General features: G+C 41.5%; 1 protein-coding gene across 2 annotated transcripts in view; it reads left to right on the forward strand.

Annotated features, from left to right (window-relative positions):
- The window catches only part of STX6 (syntaxin 6), a 68,038-nt gene that overhangs the window by 47,255 nt on the left and 3,914 nt on the right, over positions 1–16,869 (forward strand). Inside the window, exon 8 of one of the 2 annotated variants that reach the window (XM_053607016.1) lies at positions 5,108–8,695. The exons of the other annotated variant lie outside the window; for it this stretch is intronic. Coding sequence (XP_053462991.1) covers positions 5,108–5,184 — 77 coding nt within the window. The 3' untranslated portion in view covers positions 5,185–8,695. Of the gene's footprint in view, positions 1–5,107; positions 8,696–16,869 lie in introns of those variants that run through there. 2 annotated transcript variants of the gene reach the window in all.

Raw genomic sequence — 16,869 nt, forward strand, 5'->3', positions numbered from 1 at the left:
AGTGATACCATTTACTGAAGTGGAATCACTATCAAAATCCAAAAAACAGGTCAGATTCATTTAATTACAGGCCAGTCTTACTTAAATCAGGACTGTCCAACCAAAATATTCGGTTACTCATTCATGATCTGAATTCTGGTATATGAGACCAATCAAATTATGGCACACATTGTAATAAATAAGGCAGTGGCCAACTATTACTCATTAGAAGCTTTTTTGAGATAAGCTATCAAGTCTGCCCGTTCTCCCTTCTTCTTAATGCCAGTGAAGATCATTTTTGTTCCAGGAATGTACTTCTTGGGATTTTCCAAATACTCCAGCAGTGTGTCCTCTCCCTGGGCCATGCCTTTGTTCTTACTGGCGTCTGTGTAAGAGAGGCCAGCAGCCTGACCTGTCTTCTGCCCAAGAAATCATGAAGCTTTGGCCCAGTCTTGTGCTTGCCTCCCTTTTCCACAGTAGGGCACTGGGCACACTTCTGAAAAAAAATCTTTCTGCCTTTCTCAATATCACCCATAGTGAATTCTCTCTTTGGCTGCTGACAGTACAGAAGTTCTGGGCTGGAAGTCCCACTCCTAAGTCCAGGGTTCTCTCTTTTTATTGGTATGAATTTTGGGGGTACATATGATAAGGGTTCATTCTTGGTGCTGTACGTGCTGGAGTTGTGGCAAATGTATAATGACGTGTATCCACAATTATAGTATCCTACAGACTAGTTTCTCTGCCCTAAAAATTCTCTGTGCTCTTCTTATTCAACCTTCCCTCCTCATACACCCTGAGAAACCACTGATCTTTTTACTGTCTCCATAATTTTTTTGCCTTTCCACCATGCATACAGTTGGGATCATGTAGCATGGAGCCTTTTGAGACTGGCTTCTCACAGTAATATGTATCAAAGTTCCCTCTATGCATTTTCATGTAGTGTATTTCTCTTTCAGCACTGAATAATATTCTGTTGTCTGGATGCACCACAGTTTATCCATTCACCTACTGAAGGACATCTTAGTTGCTTCCAAGTTTTGGCAGTTATGAATAAAGCTACTGCAAACATCCATGTGCAGATTTTCATATGGGCATAGGTTTCTAGTTCATTTGGGTAAGTAAGAAGCAGTGCAGTTGCTGGGTGGCAATAGTCAGAGTGTTTAGTTTTGTAAGAAACTGCCAAACCGTCTTCTGAAGTAGCTATCCCATTCTGCATTGCCACCAGGAATTGCTGTTGTCCACGTGGTTGCCAGCATTTGGTGTTGTCACTGTTTGAGGTTTGGTCATTCTAAAGATTTAATAGATGTATAGTGTATCTCGTTTTCATGTGTATTTCCCTGGTGGCATCTGATGTTGAACATCTTGTATTCTTACTTGCCATGACTCTTTGGTAAGGTGGCTGTTGAGGTCTTTTGCCCATTTTTTAAATTGGATTGTTGGTTTTCTTATTGGTGAGTTTTAAAAGTTCTTTGCATATTCTGGCTAACAGTCCTTTATAAGATGTGTCTTTGAAAATACTTTATCCCAGTCTGTGGCATATCTTTTCTTTCTCTTGACAGCATCTTTCACAGAGCAAAAGTTTTAAATTGTAATGAAGTCCCTATTTAAATTATTTCTTTCATACAGAGTATTATATCTAAAAACTCATTGCCATACCCAAGGTCATCTAGGTTTCCTCCTGTATTACCTTCTAGGAGTTTTATAGTTTAACAGTTTACATTTAGATCTATGATCTATGTTGAGTTGATTTTTGTGAAAGGTGTAAGGTCTGTGTCTAGATTTTTTTTTTTTCATTTAGACATCCTGTTGTTTCATTACCACCTGCTGAAAAGACTCTCTTGTCTTGCCTTATGCTGTAGACTGTATTCATGTAGGCTCATTCCATTGATCTAGTTGTCTGCCATTGATTCCACACGGTTTTGATTAAAGTTATAGTAAGTCTTGTAGTTGTGCCATGCTTCTTGGATACCCTGTGCCTTCTTCTTCCTTTCTGTTTTCTTTCCAGGTTTGGAGGTTTCTGTTGATATATCCTTACGCTCAGAGATTCTTTCCTCAGCCACCTCTAGTCTCCTGTTGAGTTCCTTAAAGGCATTCTTCATTCTTGTTGCAATGTTTTTGATCTGTAGCATTTTTGATTCTTTCCTAAAATTTCTCTCTGCTTACATCATCCATGTATTCTTGGATCTTGTCTACTTTTTTCATTAAAGACCATGACATATTAACCATAGTTTTAAAAATTCCTCGTCTGGTACTTCCAATTCCTGCCATGTCTGACTGACTCTTGTTCTGATGGTTGTTCAGTCTCTTCAAACTGTTGTTTTTTCCCTTTTAGTTTTGTGTTGAAGGGTGAACATGATACACTGTGGTAAATACTTCAGTATGTGGTGGTGAGGGCTGGGGGCATGCAGTAGCCCTGTGGTTAGATACTGACCTTTTGGTGAGCCTGTGCCCTGGATTGTGAGCGTCACCAGTTTGGCTCAGTTTTTTCCCTCCTGGGGGGCGGGGGGTGGGCAGGATGGCACAGTGGGCTGAAGTTGGGCATTTATTTCCCTTTCTCAAGATCAGTTAGGGCCTGATAAAACCCCAGGATGTTAGGCTCTAGTTGGTTTCTCTTGAGGGCAAACTTTTAGAACAGAGGGTCTGGCATATTTCAAAATGTTAATTTTTTTTTTCTCCCTTCCACCTGCCAGAAGTATGAGGGAATTTTTCTCTTGCTTGAACTCCTGGAGGTAAAACTCCTTAAAATGTGAAGGACACCTTTTGATGGGTCCCCTGGAGCGTTTTTTAATCTCAGATTTGCCCACACTGAGCCTTCAGCAGCTTGTTGTTGCCGGGCAAATCCCCCTGCCCTGGCACTGGTTCCCAAGAGCTTGCTGCTCTGGGTTTCTGTCTTGGTAAACCGTGGCTCTCTGTGTAGCCTGTTGGTTTCTCCAAGTCAGGGGGTAGCAGCTTCCCTGTGACCTCATCTCTTTGACAAATCTACGAAGAGATTTTTCAGTTTGTTTGTTTGTTTTTTATTATTAAATCATAGCTATGTACATTAATGCGATCATGGGGCACCATACACTGGTTTTATAGACCGTTTGACACATTTTCATCGCACTGGTTAACATAGCCTTCCTGGCATTTTCTTAGTTATTGTGTTAAGACACTTACATTCTACATTTACTAAGTTTCACATGTACCCTTGTAAGATGCACCGCAGGTGTAATCCCACCAATCACCCTCCCTCCGCCCATCCTCCCCCCTCCCTCTCCTCCCTCTCCCCCTTACCCATATTTTTAGGTTAAAACTGGGTTATAGCTTTTATGTGAAAGCCATAAATTAGTTTCATAGTAGGGCTGAGTACACTGGATACTTTTTCTTCCATTCTTGAGATACTTTAGTAAGAAGACTATGTTCCAGCTCCATCCATGTAAACATGAAAGAGGTAAAGTCTCCATCTTTCTTTAAGGCTGCATAATATTCCATGGTGTACATATACCACAATTTATTAATCCATTCGTGAATCAATGGGCACTTTGGCTTTTTCCATGACTTAGCAATGCTTTTTCAGTTTGTTCAGCTTTTTACTTATTAGGACAAAGTGGCGACTTCTAAGCTCTTAGCATGCTGGATCAGAAATTAGAAATACAACATTTTTAAATAAATGAAAACATGCTACATATTCAAGTTTTCTTTGCCATTGAAGTGGTAAACAGATTAAAAGTCTTAACCTTTAGTAGGCAAACTGCCTCCCCAGTCCGTTTGGAACAGTCTGAGTTCAGAAAAGGAAGGAATAGACTTGGGGTCTTTGTCCTTACCAAATTTATTAATTGCTAGATGAGTTTCTGGCGTGTCTGAGGTAAACCAAGGTGGTCAACATTTAAGACACACTTCATTTATTATAATTTGGTGGCAGTTCTCTTGTCTGGTCCTAAGACTTTAATATCCATTATTTTTAACTTTAAGTACGTTTTTCTGTGTGATAGTTTTGCAGTCTGTTTTCTTAGAATCTCACCTTTTGAGAACCAGAATACCTGTGTATTTATACTGAAGGGGAACTCACTCCTAGTAGTTGAACTGCATTTTCTTAGGCTAGTGAATTCTTTCATTAGCCTGACCTTTTGTGGAAGACGCCAGAACTCGTCTATGGAAAGACTGCTTGTTCTTTCTGTATCTCCCCAAATTAAGGACACATCGTAACATTGACAGAATCCTCGGTGCATCAGGCTTTGGCGGCACACAGTGTGTGTTTGTGTTGTTTTAATTCTCAAAACAACAGCCCTGCAACGAAGCTATGTAGAGTTATGGGACCACAGTCAGGATTGTGAGCTGGACTAGGGCTCTTTCTGGGCCCTTCTAACCCACAGACCCTCCCTGCTCTTGGCCATTTGGATGGACTCTAGCCATTTTTTGCCTGCTGTTTTAAATTGTTGGTAGGGCAGAAAGTTTCAGAAAAGACATTCTGCTGTAATTTACAAATGAGTGTCTAAATTACTTTACCTCGGTTACTGGATAAGTAATCTTACTTCCTATTTGACTAGGTATGGTGTGAAATTAATCAGGCTCTCTCACTGGCGCTGCTTTTTCAGCAGTTTATTTCCTGAAGTGACCAGCAATAGCTTTCATCTCCTTCTCCTCCTCCCATTATCCGCTTTGAGAAAAGAACATGATTATTGTTAAATTAAATGACTTGACTTTGGTGCAGACTGACTTTGATCTGCAATACCAATGCCAACACCTTTTTCAGGGATATGCTAACACCAGTAGAAAGTGCACGTGCACAGGTTTTAATTAGAACCTGAGACACAAAGCTCATACTTACTATGAGGCACATTTCCAGGGGACTGGCAAAGTAGGCCAAGAGCAGAGCAGCATTAGAGGAGCAGGCACCTGGGCAAGTTCAAGATTTCTGTCCCTGTCACTTGCACGTTCTGTCCCTGATCCTGCGCTAACACACCTTGGAGAAGGGTTGGTGATGGCACCGGAGGTCAGAGCGTGAGCCTTGCTGCCTTCATGTGGCTCTACCAGGGCTCCCTCCCCACAGTGCAGCTACACTTTGCTGCTTCGGGGTGTCCCCTTGATTCCGGGGAATGTGGAATCCCTGGGAGAGCTAATCCTCGTGTCTTGCTGCCCTGCCTTCCAGATCGGCGCCAGTGGTGCGCCATCGCCATCCTGTTCGCAGTGCTGCTGGTCGTGCTGATCCTCTTCTTAGTGCTGTGATGGCGGGGCCCGAGGGAGCAAGTTCCTCCTGCACTCGAGCTGAGGGAGAAGGAGAAGCGACCACACGCAACGTTGCTGTCTACTCACATTCCTCTTCTGGAAACATATTGCTGCACTGACTTTGCTCTGTGTGACCCCACAATTGAGATAGCTCCTCTGTCCCAGCTGGAAGGACCGGTGGGAAGAGCAAACGGATGACTGCACTCCTGGTGCTGGCTGGCCAACAGAAGCCCAGTGCCGCCTGTCCTACGTGAGGACAACTAGCCACTGCTTTGCCTCCCTGGACCTCATCCCCTGAGGAGGGACCCTGAATAATCCAGAAAGCTTAGATTCCACTAGTGTTGTGCTGTTGCTCATTCCATGCATCCTTGGCAGCTCTTTTCTTCTGCTCACACCCTTCCCCTGCTTGGATGGTGCACTGCTGTCCCATCAAAACAAACCTGTGGGGACTGCGAGCTTCTAGGTATGTTTCATTTCCCATTGCTGTAGCATTTCTAAGCCCCTGAGAGCTGATTACTATTGAGGACAGAGGCTCAGAAACAGTTTGTGACAGAACATGCAGTGTTTGATTTTTCAGGGATAAATGATGAGATAAAATTGCTTTCCCAGGTGCATTTTTTATAGTAGGAATAATTAATGGAAAATAATGAAACCCCTTAGGCTTTGGGTGGCTTTAATTGATGTGAGCAATTAAAAAAGAGCAGCAGGATCCTGCACTAACACGCCCTGGGGAAGGGTTGGTGATGGCACCAGAGGTCAGAGCGTGAGCCTTGCCGACTTCATGTCGCTCCACCAGGGCTCCCTCCTCACAGTGCAGGTGGCATTTATAGGGTGATTCTTACATACTGTTGCTGAATGGCTCAGCAGCACACTTGAACAAATTAGGATGCTGGGTTATCCTCATTGATAGTTATTTTATTCCTGTGGCACTCTACTTTGGAGGGATGGGGTTGGGAGTGGGTAATACATTTATTACATTTACTCAGAAACCATAATGACAAAAAAAGCTAGCTCTGGACCAGATTTCCCTTACCCTGCGTGTAATTGGCGAGGATGGGTAGGTGAACTTGGTTCTTCCCAGATGTGAGAACTTTGATTTTATCATCCATTCGAATAACTGAGCCAATCCAAATTTAAATGATGCTTTCATTGAGCGTAAGTAGCTGAAACTGAGACACTAAACTTCAAGCTTCTGACGACTTTTCAAATGCCTCAAATGTGTACATGTATTATATATAGGATATTTTTATAGCTTCCCTGGTGAATAATCTGATATTAAAGTGGCATCTGGACCCAGAGCTGGAACTCCGCGTGGAGGCTGCTGGTGTCTTCTCAGCACCTTCTCTTGCATTTGGAAAGACCAGCAACACCTGGATAAAGTTCTAGCTTTGTCTTAGCATCTCCTCGTCTTTTTGGGTGCATTCCTCAGCGCACTAATTTTATTATTTTTTTTAACCTTTCTTTTCCTGTGTTTTGTTTTTATTTCTTGTGCTTTTACTTTGGGTTTCCCACCCCCGCCCCTTTTTGTGATTTACAGTGATGTGCTTGCCCAGCTAACTTTTGAATTGCACTTTTTAATAAATATTTGTAACAATTTTTTTAAGAAGGATATTTTATCTCATTTGTGCTCATGGTAGGTAAGGAAATCTGCTTGTTAATAGAAGCTAAAAAGCAAGTTTATAAAACTAAAAGTGTGGCTGACATCCATGTTTACACTCAGCTCTAATGTTTGATATATAAATAAGTTATTTCTTTTCAAATTAGAAAAAAAGTGAATATTGCAAAGGGCTTCAGATATAGGGTACTAGGTTATGTATTACAAAGTTTTAAGACTTACTCAAATAAATTGTAAACTTAGAATAGGGATGGTCCTTAGATTTGCATTAAAACATAAATGTCTTTTCTTAAAAATAAATGTGGACCTTGTCTAAGTACTGTAAGCCACACACCACATTATAAGACACAAACCAGCATCTTTAAGAATTAAAAGAATATTCTATTTAAAAGCCATGCTATTCCTCTGCTGTTACTAGATTTACTTGACCACACAAAAAGATGATGTGTGTCAGTGAACCTGGTAGACACACCTGGTCATTAATGAGTAAGATACTCCCATTCATTGGCACACCAAGTTTTGTGACCCTGAGACTTAATCATGTTGAGATGTATTCCAGATCAGCACGGGATCTCACTGATACAAGGCGTTAGCTAAACAGTGGCTATTGCAGACCGTCTGAGGCTGAAGCTGGTAGGGAACAATTTAGAAAGAGAAAGTCTGCTTAAATATAGAGGTTCTCCCTGTAGGCCTCCATGCACTCCTGTCTCAGGCTGATGTGATCTGGGTCTGATCCTTTTGTATCCTGACTGGGCAGTTACTATAGCATCACTGTTATTTGAAGGCCTCACTCAGGCTTCAAATGGTGGCAACCAAAGGGAACAAGTCAGGGGACTTCGATTTATTTTTAAGGACAAATATTTTCTTTTTAGTGATCCTAATGTTACCAAGTTTGAGAGGGAGCCCAAGTGGTCCCCTGCCCCTGTGTCCTAGAATGGGGAGAGTAAGTGGACAGCAGAGACACCCCACACTACTATAAGTGCATCATTGTAGCACTTTGGGCCTTTTTCCCTTCAGCCTTCTGTACTTAGATACCATAATCCAGTTCTAAAGAACTGGCAGAATATAATGGATAACAGAGAAAGAGCTTGAAATATATTTATTGGAAGACCGTTTACCTAATTTGGGCGGTAGGATGGGGAATGAACTACTGAGTTTTAAATGCAACTGGAGAACTGAAATACCTCTAGGTTTTCATCCTGATTTGGGGGCTCGTCTCTGCGGACTGTGAGGAGTGCCAGTGCTGTGTACGCCCTGGTCTGTGTGGCAATTGGAAGTTGCAGCGTGTGTGTGTCACGAGAGGATTTTCCACAGTTTCAGAATGCATGCCTGAGCCGAAGGAGAAGAATTGGTAACTTGCCCATTATTCTCTGCTTTTAGCCAGAGTTAAACAGACTGATGGGTCTGGTAGCCAACAACTTGGCAACTTCCACTCCTTCTCACCTCGTGAGATTAGGGGCTGTGAAAAGAAATCTAGTCTAACTCCAACAGAAATCTGTCTCTGTGAAGTCTTTTACCTTCTGTAAGTGGAGGTGGTGGAGCCAAGATTTTTCGTTTGGTAATTTCTCTGCCTGTAAAGTGAGACCAGAGGAGTATCTATTCCTTCTTACCTTTTTGGAGAATTCATAGCATTTAAAGATCAAAAAATGGAATGATAAATGGGGGTCGCTTTTCAACTGTGGACTTTGTATTGCTTGGCTTTACCTTGTACCATGAGATGAATTTGTAAACAAAATTGGACTGTCTGGAAAGCTGAAGTTTAGAATGTGGAATGCACTGCCTCTAATTCTCCTTCTTTGTCTTCTCACTGGCATTTCTTTCCCTCCTGGGTTTTTTAAGAATATTTTCTTTAAAAGGAATGATTTTTGCCCGAGAGAGAGGTGAGACCAAAGGGTTCCTAGACTTCTAGCCCCTTCAGTCACTGCGCTGTCCCTCAGCAAAGTCTGTTCCTGAAGACACTGCCCCACCCAATGGCCTCGCCCAGCTGCCTTTACAAGGGAGTTTAGTCACCTTGCAGCCTTTCCCTGTCCCTTTGCTGAATTCATTGAAAGAAGGTGTCTTTCAGTAGCTCTTCTTTTTTTTTTTTTTTTTTTTATTGTTGGGGATTCATTGAGGGTACAATAAGCCAGGTTACACTGATTGCAATTGTTAGGTAAAGTCCCTCTTGCGATCATGTCTTGCCCCCATAAAGTGTGACACACACCAAGGCCCCACCCACCTCCCTCCTTCTCTCTTTCTCTTTCCCCCCCCATAACCATAATTGTCATTAATTGTCCTCATATCAAAATTGAGTACATAGGATTCATGCTTCTCCATTCTTGTGATGCTTTACTAAGAATAATGTCTTCCACGTCCATCCAGGTTAATACGAAGGATGTAAAGTCTCCATTTTTTTTTTAATGGCTGAATAGTATTCCATGGTATACATATACCACAGCTTGTTAATCCATTCCTGGGTTGGTGGGCATTTAGGCTGTTTCCACATTTTGGCGATTGTAAATTGAGCTGCAATAAACAGTCTAGTACAAGTGTCCTTATGATAAAAGGATTTCTTTCCTTCTGGGTAGATGCCCAGTAATGGGATTGCAGGATCAAATGGGAGGTCTAGCTTGAGTGCTTTGAGGTTTCTCCACACTTCCTTCCAGAAAGGTTGTACTAGTTTGCAGTCCCACCAGCAGTGTAAAAGTGTTCCCTTCTCTCCACATCCACGCCAGCATCTGCAGTTTTGAGATTTTGTGATGTGGGCCATTCTCACTGGGGTTAGATGATATCTCAGGGTTGTTTTGATTTGCATTTCTCTAATACATAGAGATGATGAACATTTTTTCATGTGTTTGTTAGCCATTCGTCTGTCATCTTTAGAGAAAGTTCTATTCATGTCTCTTGCCCATTGATATAAGGGATTGTTGGCTTTTTTCATGTGGATTAATTTGAGTTCTCTATAGATCCTAGTTATCAAGCTTTTGTCTGATCGAAAATATGCAAATATCCTTTCCCATTGTGTAGGTTGTCTCTTTGCTTTGGTTATTGTCTCCTTAGCTGTACAGAAGCTTTTCAGTTTAATGAAGTCCCATTTATTTATTTTTGTTGTTGTTGCAATTGCCATGGCAGTCTTCTTCATGAAGTCTTTCCCCAGGCCAATATCTTCCAGTGTTTTTCCTATGCTTTCTTGGAGGATATTTATTGTTTCATGCCTTAAGTTTAAGTCCTTTATCCATCTTGAATCAATTTTTGTGAGTGGGGAAAGGTGTGGGTCCAGTTTCAGTCTTTCACATGTAGACATCCAGTTCTCCCAACACCATTTATTGAATAGGGAGTCTTTCCCACAAGGTATGTTCTTGTTTGGTTTATCAAAGATTAGGTGGTTATAAAATGTTAGTTTAATTTCTTGGTTTTCAATTCGATTCCAAGTGTCTATGTCTCTGTTTTTGTGCCAGTACCATGCTGTCTTGACCACTATGGCTTTATAGTACAGACTAAAATCTGGTATGCTGATGCCCCCAGCTTTATTTTTGTTACAGAGAACTGCCTTAGCTATACGGGGTTTTTTCCGGTTCCATACAAAACACAGAATCATTTTTTCCAAATCTTGAAAGTACGATGTTAGTATTTTGATAGGAATGGCATTGAATAGGTAGATTGCTTTGGGAAGTATAGACATTTTAACAATGTTGATTCTTCCCATCCATGAGCCTGGTATGTTCTTCCATTTGTTAATATCCTCTGCTATTTCCTTTCTGAGGAATTCATAGTTTTCTTTATAGAGGTCCTTCACCTCCTTCGTTAGGTATATTCCTAGGTATTTCATTTTCTTTGAGACTATGGTGAAGGGAGTTGTGTCCTTAATTAGCTTCTCATCTTGACTGTTATTGGTGTACACAAAGGCTACTGACTTGTGGACATTGATTTTATATCCTGAAACATTACTGTATTTTTTGATGACTTCTAGGAGTCTTGTGGTTGAGTCTTTGGGGTTCTCTAAGTATAAGATCATGTCGTCAGCAAAGAGGGAGAGTTTGACCTCCTCTGCTCCCATTTGGATTCCCTTGATTTCCTTGTCTTGCCTAATTGTATTGGCTAGAATTTCCAGCACTACGTTGAATAGTAAAGGTGACAGAGGACAACCTTGTCTGGTTCCAGTTCTAAGAGGAAAAGCTTTGAGTTTTACTCCATTCAGTAAAATATTGGCTGTGGGTTTCTCATAGATAGCTTCAATCAGTTTTAGAAATGTGCCACCTATGCCTATACTCTTCAGTGTTCTAATTAGAAAAGGATGCTGGATTTTATGAAATGCTTTTTCTGCAACTATTGAGAGGATCATGTGATCTTTATTTTTGCCTCTGTTAATATGGTGGATAACGTTTATAGACTTGCGTATGTTAAACCAGCCTTGCATCCCTGGGATGAAGCCTACTTGATCATGATGAATGACTTTTTTGATGATAAGCCGTAATCTATTGGCTAGGATTTTGTTGAGAATTTTTGCATCTATATTCATGAGTGAGATTGGTCTGAAATTCTCCTTTTTGTTTGGGTCTTTTCCTGGTTTTGGTATCAGGGTGATGTTTGCTTCATAGAATGTGTTGGGGAAGATTCCTTCTTCCTCAATTTTTTGGAATAATTTCTGCAGTACAGGCATAAGCTCTTCCTTGAAGGTTTGATAGAATTCTGGAGTGAAGCCATCTGGACCAGGGCATTTTTTGGTTGGAAGCTTTTTTATTGTTTCTTTGATCTCAGTGCTTGAAATTGGTCTGTTCAGGAGCTCTATTTCTTCCTGGCTGAGTCTAGGGAGAGGGTGTGATTCCAAATATTGATCCATTTCTTTCACATTGTCAAATTTCTGGGCATAGAGTTTCTGGTAGTATTCAGAGATGATCTCTTGTATCTCTGTGGGATCAGTTGTTATTTCCCCTTTATCATTTCTGATTGAGGTTACTAGAGATTTTACTTTTCTATTCCTCGTTAGTCTGGCCAATGGTTTATCTATTTTATTTATTTTTTCAAAAAACCAACTCCTTGTTTCATTAATTTTCTGAATGATTCTTTTGTTTTCCATTTCATTGATCTCTGATTTGATTTGGGATATTTCTTTTCTTCTACTGAGTTTAGGCTTAGATTGTTCTTCTTTTTCCAATTCCATAAGATCTCTTGTGAGATTGTTGATGTGCTCTCTTTCTGTTTTTCGAATGTAGGCATCTAAAGCGATGAATTTTCCTCTCAAAACTGCTTTTGCAGTATCCCACAGGTTTTGGTAGCTTGTGTCTTCATTGTTGTTATGCTCAAGGAAGTTAATGATTTCCTGTTTTATTTCTTCCTGCACCCATCTGTTATTCAACAGAAGATTGTTTAGTTTCCATGCCTTCGGGTGGGGTTGAGCATTTTTGTTAGAGTTGAGTTCCACCTTTAGTGCCTTATGGTCTGAGAAGATACAAGGTAAAATTTCAATTCTTTTGATTCTGTTGATATTTGTTTTGTGTCCCAGGATATGATCAATTTTGGAGAATGTTCCATGGGGTGATGAGAAGAATGTATATTCTTTATCTTTGGGATGGAGTGTTCTATATGCGTCTATCAAGCACAGTTGTTCTAGGGTCTCATTTAAGTCTCTTATATCCTTGTTTAATTTCTGTTTAGAGGATCTGTCCAGCTCTGTAAGAGGAGTGTTAAGGTCCCCTGTTATTATGGTATTATCAGATATCATATTGCTCAAACTGAGTAAGGTCTGTTTGAAGAATCTGGGAGCATTTAAATTGGGTGCATAAATATTTAGAATTGAAATGTCTTCTTGTTGTATTTTTCCCTTGACCAATATAAAGTGACCATCTTTGTCTTTTTTGACTTTAGTTGCTTTAAATCCACATGTATCTGAAAATAAGATTGCAACTCCTCTTTTCTTCTGAATTCCATTTGCCTGAAAAATTGTCTTCCAACCCTTGACTCGGAGCTTTAATTTGTCTTTTGAAGCCAGGTGTGTTTCTTGCAAACAGCAAATGGATGGCTTGTGTTTTTTAATCCAGTCAACCAATCTATGTCTCTTCAGTGGGGAATTCAAACCGTTAACATTTATTGAGATAATTGATAAGTGTGGTAGTATTCTATTCGTCTTATTTGGTGAGAGTCCATTGCTTAGTTTTATCTTTTGCATCAGTGTGGAAGTTTGGTTCAGTCCTTTAATTTCTGAGTTCTTACTTTGCTGCTGATCCATTGTGGTGGTCAGTGTGCAGAACAGGTTGAAGTATTTCCTGTAGAGCTGGTCTTATTGTGGCGAATTTCCTCAATGTTTGTATATCCGTAAATGATTTGATTTCTCCGTCAGTTTTTAAGCTTAGCTTAGCAGGGTACAGAATTCTGGGCTGTAAATTTTTCTGTTCAAGTAGATTAAAGGTAGATGACCATTGTCTTCTTGCTTGGAAAGTTTCATTAGAGAAGTCTGCGGTCACTCTGATGGATTTGCCCCTGTAGGTCAACTGGCGCTTACTCCTGGCAGCTTGCAGAATCTTTTCTTTTGTCTTGACTTTGGACAGGTTCATCACAATGTGTCTTGGAGAAGCTCTGTTAGAGTTGAGGCGACCTGGGGTCCGATAGCGCTCTGAAAGCAGTGTGTCAGAATCTTTGGTGATATTTGGGAAATTTTCTTTTATAATATTCTCTAGTATGGCTTCCATTCCTCTGGGGCATTCTTCTTCCCCTTCTGGAATTCCTATAACTCGTATGTTGGAACGCTTCATAAAGTCCCATAATTCTGACAGTGAATGTTCTGCTTTCTCTCTCTTCTTTTCTGCCTCTTTTACTATCTGAGTTATCTCAAAAACTTTGTCTTCTACCTCTGAAATTCTTTCTTCTGCATGGTCTAACCTGTTGCTGATACTTTCCATTGCATCTTTAAGTTCCCTAATTGACTGTTTCATTTCCTTCAGCTCTGCTATATCCTTTTTATATTCTTCATATCGTTCATCTCTGATTTGATTCTGTTTTTGGATTTCCTTTTGGTTATTTTCCACTTTATTAGCAGTTTCCTTCATTGTTTCCATCATTTCTTTCATTGTTTTCAACATGTGTATTCTAAATTCCCTTTGTGTCATTCCTAACATTTCTGTATAGGTGGAATCCTCTGCAGTAGCTACCTCATGGTCCCTTGGCAGGGTTGTTCTGGACTGGTTCTTCATGTTGCCTGGAGTTTTCTGCTGATTCTTCCTCATGGGTGATTTCCTTTATCTGTTTCCTTGCCCTAATTTTCCTTTCACTTCCTCTTGCTCTTTAAGTTCTTGTGCCTGTGGACTAAGGGTTACAGGACCAGAAGGGTGAGAAGGTTTAAGAGGAAAAAAGGGATGAAAGAAAGAAGGACCGAGTGATAAGGAAAAAAGAAGAAAAATAGAGAAAGGAGAGGAAGTGGGTAAAAGGAATATTGACAAAAAGAAGAGAGGCACAGAAAGAGGGAGACAGAGCAATATAGGTGTACAGTAGGGTACTTTGACACAACCTTAAAAAAGAAAAACACCTTCTGGGGGTGCCCAGATGGTTCCCTTGAGGTCAGCAGCTCTTTGCTAACCTGATCAGACACAGTACCCCACCTCCACCAAGTAGAGAGGAAAGACAAAAAATGCTATAAATGAAACCAAAACAAGCAAACAGAAAACTTTACGGGATAAAATTGGCTGGAAAAACCAAATAATAGCGGTAGAAACCCTAACAAAAATGAAGTTCTAATTATTGAAATAGGCAGCAATGGGAAATTATAATTAAACTAGAAAAATTGAGAAAGAAAAAGGATCTGTATGGAAAAGGTTGAACTTAAAAAACAAAACAACAATCCACAACATCAAAATAAACAAAAAAAAAACAACCAAACCAGAAAAAAATAAAACCCAACCAAAAACAAAGCAGTATGTATATGTTATTGAATATTGTCTGGGCAACACGTGGTCTTCTGGGGTATGAGATGTTAATCACAGTTCTGATACGACTGGAGGCTGCTAGTTTCTCAAAACCCAGCAGGTAGACACCCTAAATCTCTCTTCAGCCCACTTAAAAGGCACTTTGAACTTGTTCACTTACTGAGCAGAAGCTTTCTCAGGGAAGTGCTTGTCGCTGGAATCACTGCTGAAGTGGGTATCCACTTACCCTGTGTGTCAAAACTGGTCTCCCTCTGCCCCGGAGGGTTAGGGCTGCAAGGCGGCTCAGACCCCGCCCTTAGGCTACTTGGTCGCTGGGTTACCAGCTCCCAACCAATTCCAGCTCTGCGACCCTGAGGGCAGAGCTTGCCGGGGCAGATCGCTCACAATGTCTGCCTGTGATCCAGAGCCAAACACTATTAGCTCCGTCTGGCTCAGTGGCTCAGACTGGGGCCCGAGGCAAAGGCCAAAGTTCTCCGCACTCCCGCTCAGGCTCTCCCCAGGGCAGTTCAGCTGAGTGCCAAGTCCAAAGACACCAAAACAGTTAACAGGTAAGGCCTTTCTGGTTTGCAGTCTCGCTACTACTGAACTTACAGTTGTGGGCGGGTTTAGACGGATTGAACACACGTGACCACTTGCCAGTTTTCCACTGTTTTAGTCCTCCTCTTGGGGTCCAGAAGTCTCTCGCTGACTCCCTGTATCCTCTCAGGGGTGATGATAGGCAGATCCCACCAGCCAGAGATGCCTGGAGTCCTATATCCCCAGACTCACGGTGCCCAGATGCAAGGAAGCTGTTACTCCGCTGCCATCTTGCCAATCCTGTCTCAGTAGCTCTTCTGAATAGAACAAATCAGCTTCGAGATACTCAGGAAAATGGTACATAGTAAAATTTAAGGCAGTGTTTTTCAACCTTTTTTAATCTCCTGGCACACTTGAACCTATAGTTAAACTTCCATAGCACACTTAAATTATGTTGATTTTAAAAAAAATGTATTTACTGTGCTTTGAGCTTCTTTCAAAAATTACTAATCTTTAAAATTTTTCACAGCACACCAGTGTTTCACATCACACTGGTTGAAAATCACTGGCTTAAAATGAAGAAAAATAGAATAACTTGAGAAAAATTCAGTTTGAACAGGACTGAATTACTAGAATGGTCATGATGCAAAAATAAGACAACAAAGAGCCATCCATGAGAAAACTGTGCCCTCAAGCCCCGGAAGTGAGAACTGTAGTTCACAGGTTCTTGGAGCACACAGCCCATGATTCTTTGGGGCAGGGAGGCGGGCTGGAGCGCGAGGATCTCGCTGTTGACACTACATAACTGATCCACACCTAGAACACAGGCTCAACACATGGAATGAGGCACACGTGCTTCCTGGAGAGCTCCATAGAGAGAATTGCTCTCTGCAGAGTCTAGATCTGGCAGGGATCGTGGGGCCACCGGTAGCTTAGCTGGTCACTCCATGGCCAGTCACATAAAACCTAGAGACTGATCTAGGCCCTACCATGCCCTTATTTATTTATTTATTTATTTATTATTTTATTTTGAGACATAGTCTCATTTTGTCACCCTTAGCAGGGTGCCATGGTGTCATAGCTCACAGCAACCTCAGACTCTTGGGCTCAAGAGATTCTCTTGCCTCAGCCTCCCAAGCTAGGGACTACTGGTGCCCGCCACAACACCCAGCTATTTTTAGAGACTGGCTCAGACTGGTCTCAAACCTGTGTGCTCAGGCAATCCACCCATCTCGAACTTCCTGAGTGCTAGAATGACAGGCATGAACCACCATGCCCGGCTCATTCCCTTATCTGAATTTCCACTAACTTGAGAAGTAGAGGAAGCTGCCTCCAGGCCAGTAAAGTGGGATAAACACAAAATACTGTTGCACAACTCAGCTTGAGAAGCACTGCTGGGCACAGCAGGTGAAAGATCCCGATCCCCAAGCCCCATTCAGAGCATGGGTGTGGGCGAGGAGGCGTGCGTGTTCTGCAGCTGTGGTCGCTGCTGCCACCCGTCCTGCTCTGCCCTCTGGACCTGATTAGTACAGTTCCTCTGCTTTCTGGAAGTGCCCTCTCATGGCCTGAAACTCACTTCTCTGAGGCTAACCTCCCAGCCTCAAGCATATACACAGCGGAGGTGCCAGGCACAGAGGGTCTCAGAGGAGGGTGCGTAGG

Source organism: Nycticebus coucang, chromosome 10, assembly GCF_027406575.1.
Source record: "Nycticebus coucang isolate mNycCou1 chromosome 10, mNycCou1.pri, whole genome shotgun sequence".
Taxonomy (NCBI): domain Eukaryota; kingdom Metazoa; phylum Chordata; class Mammalia; order Primates; family Lorisidae; genus Nycticebus; species Nycticebus coucang.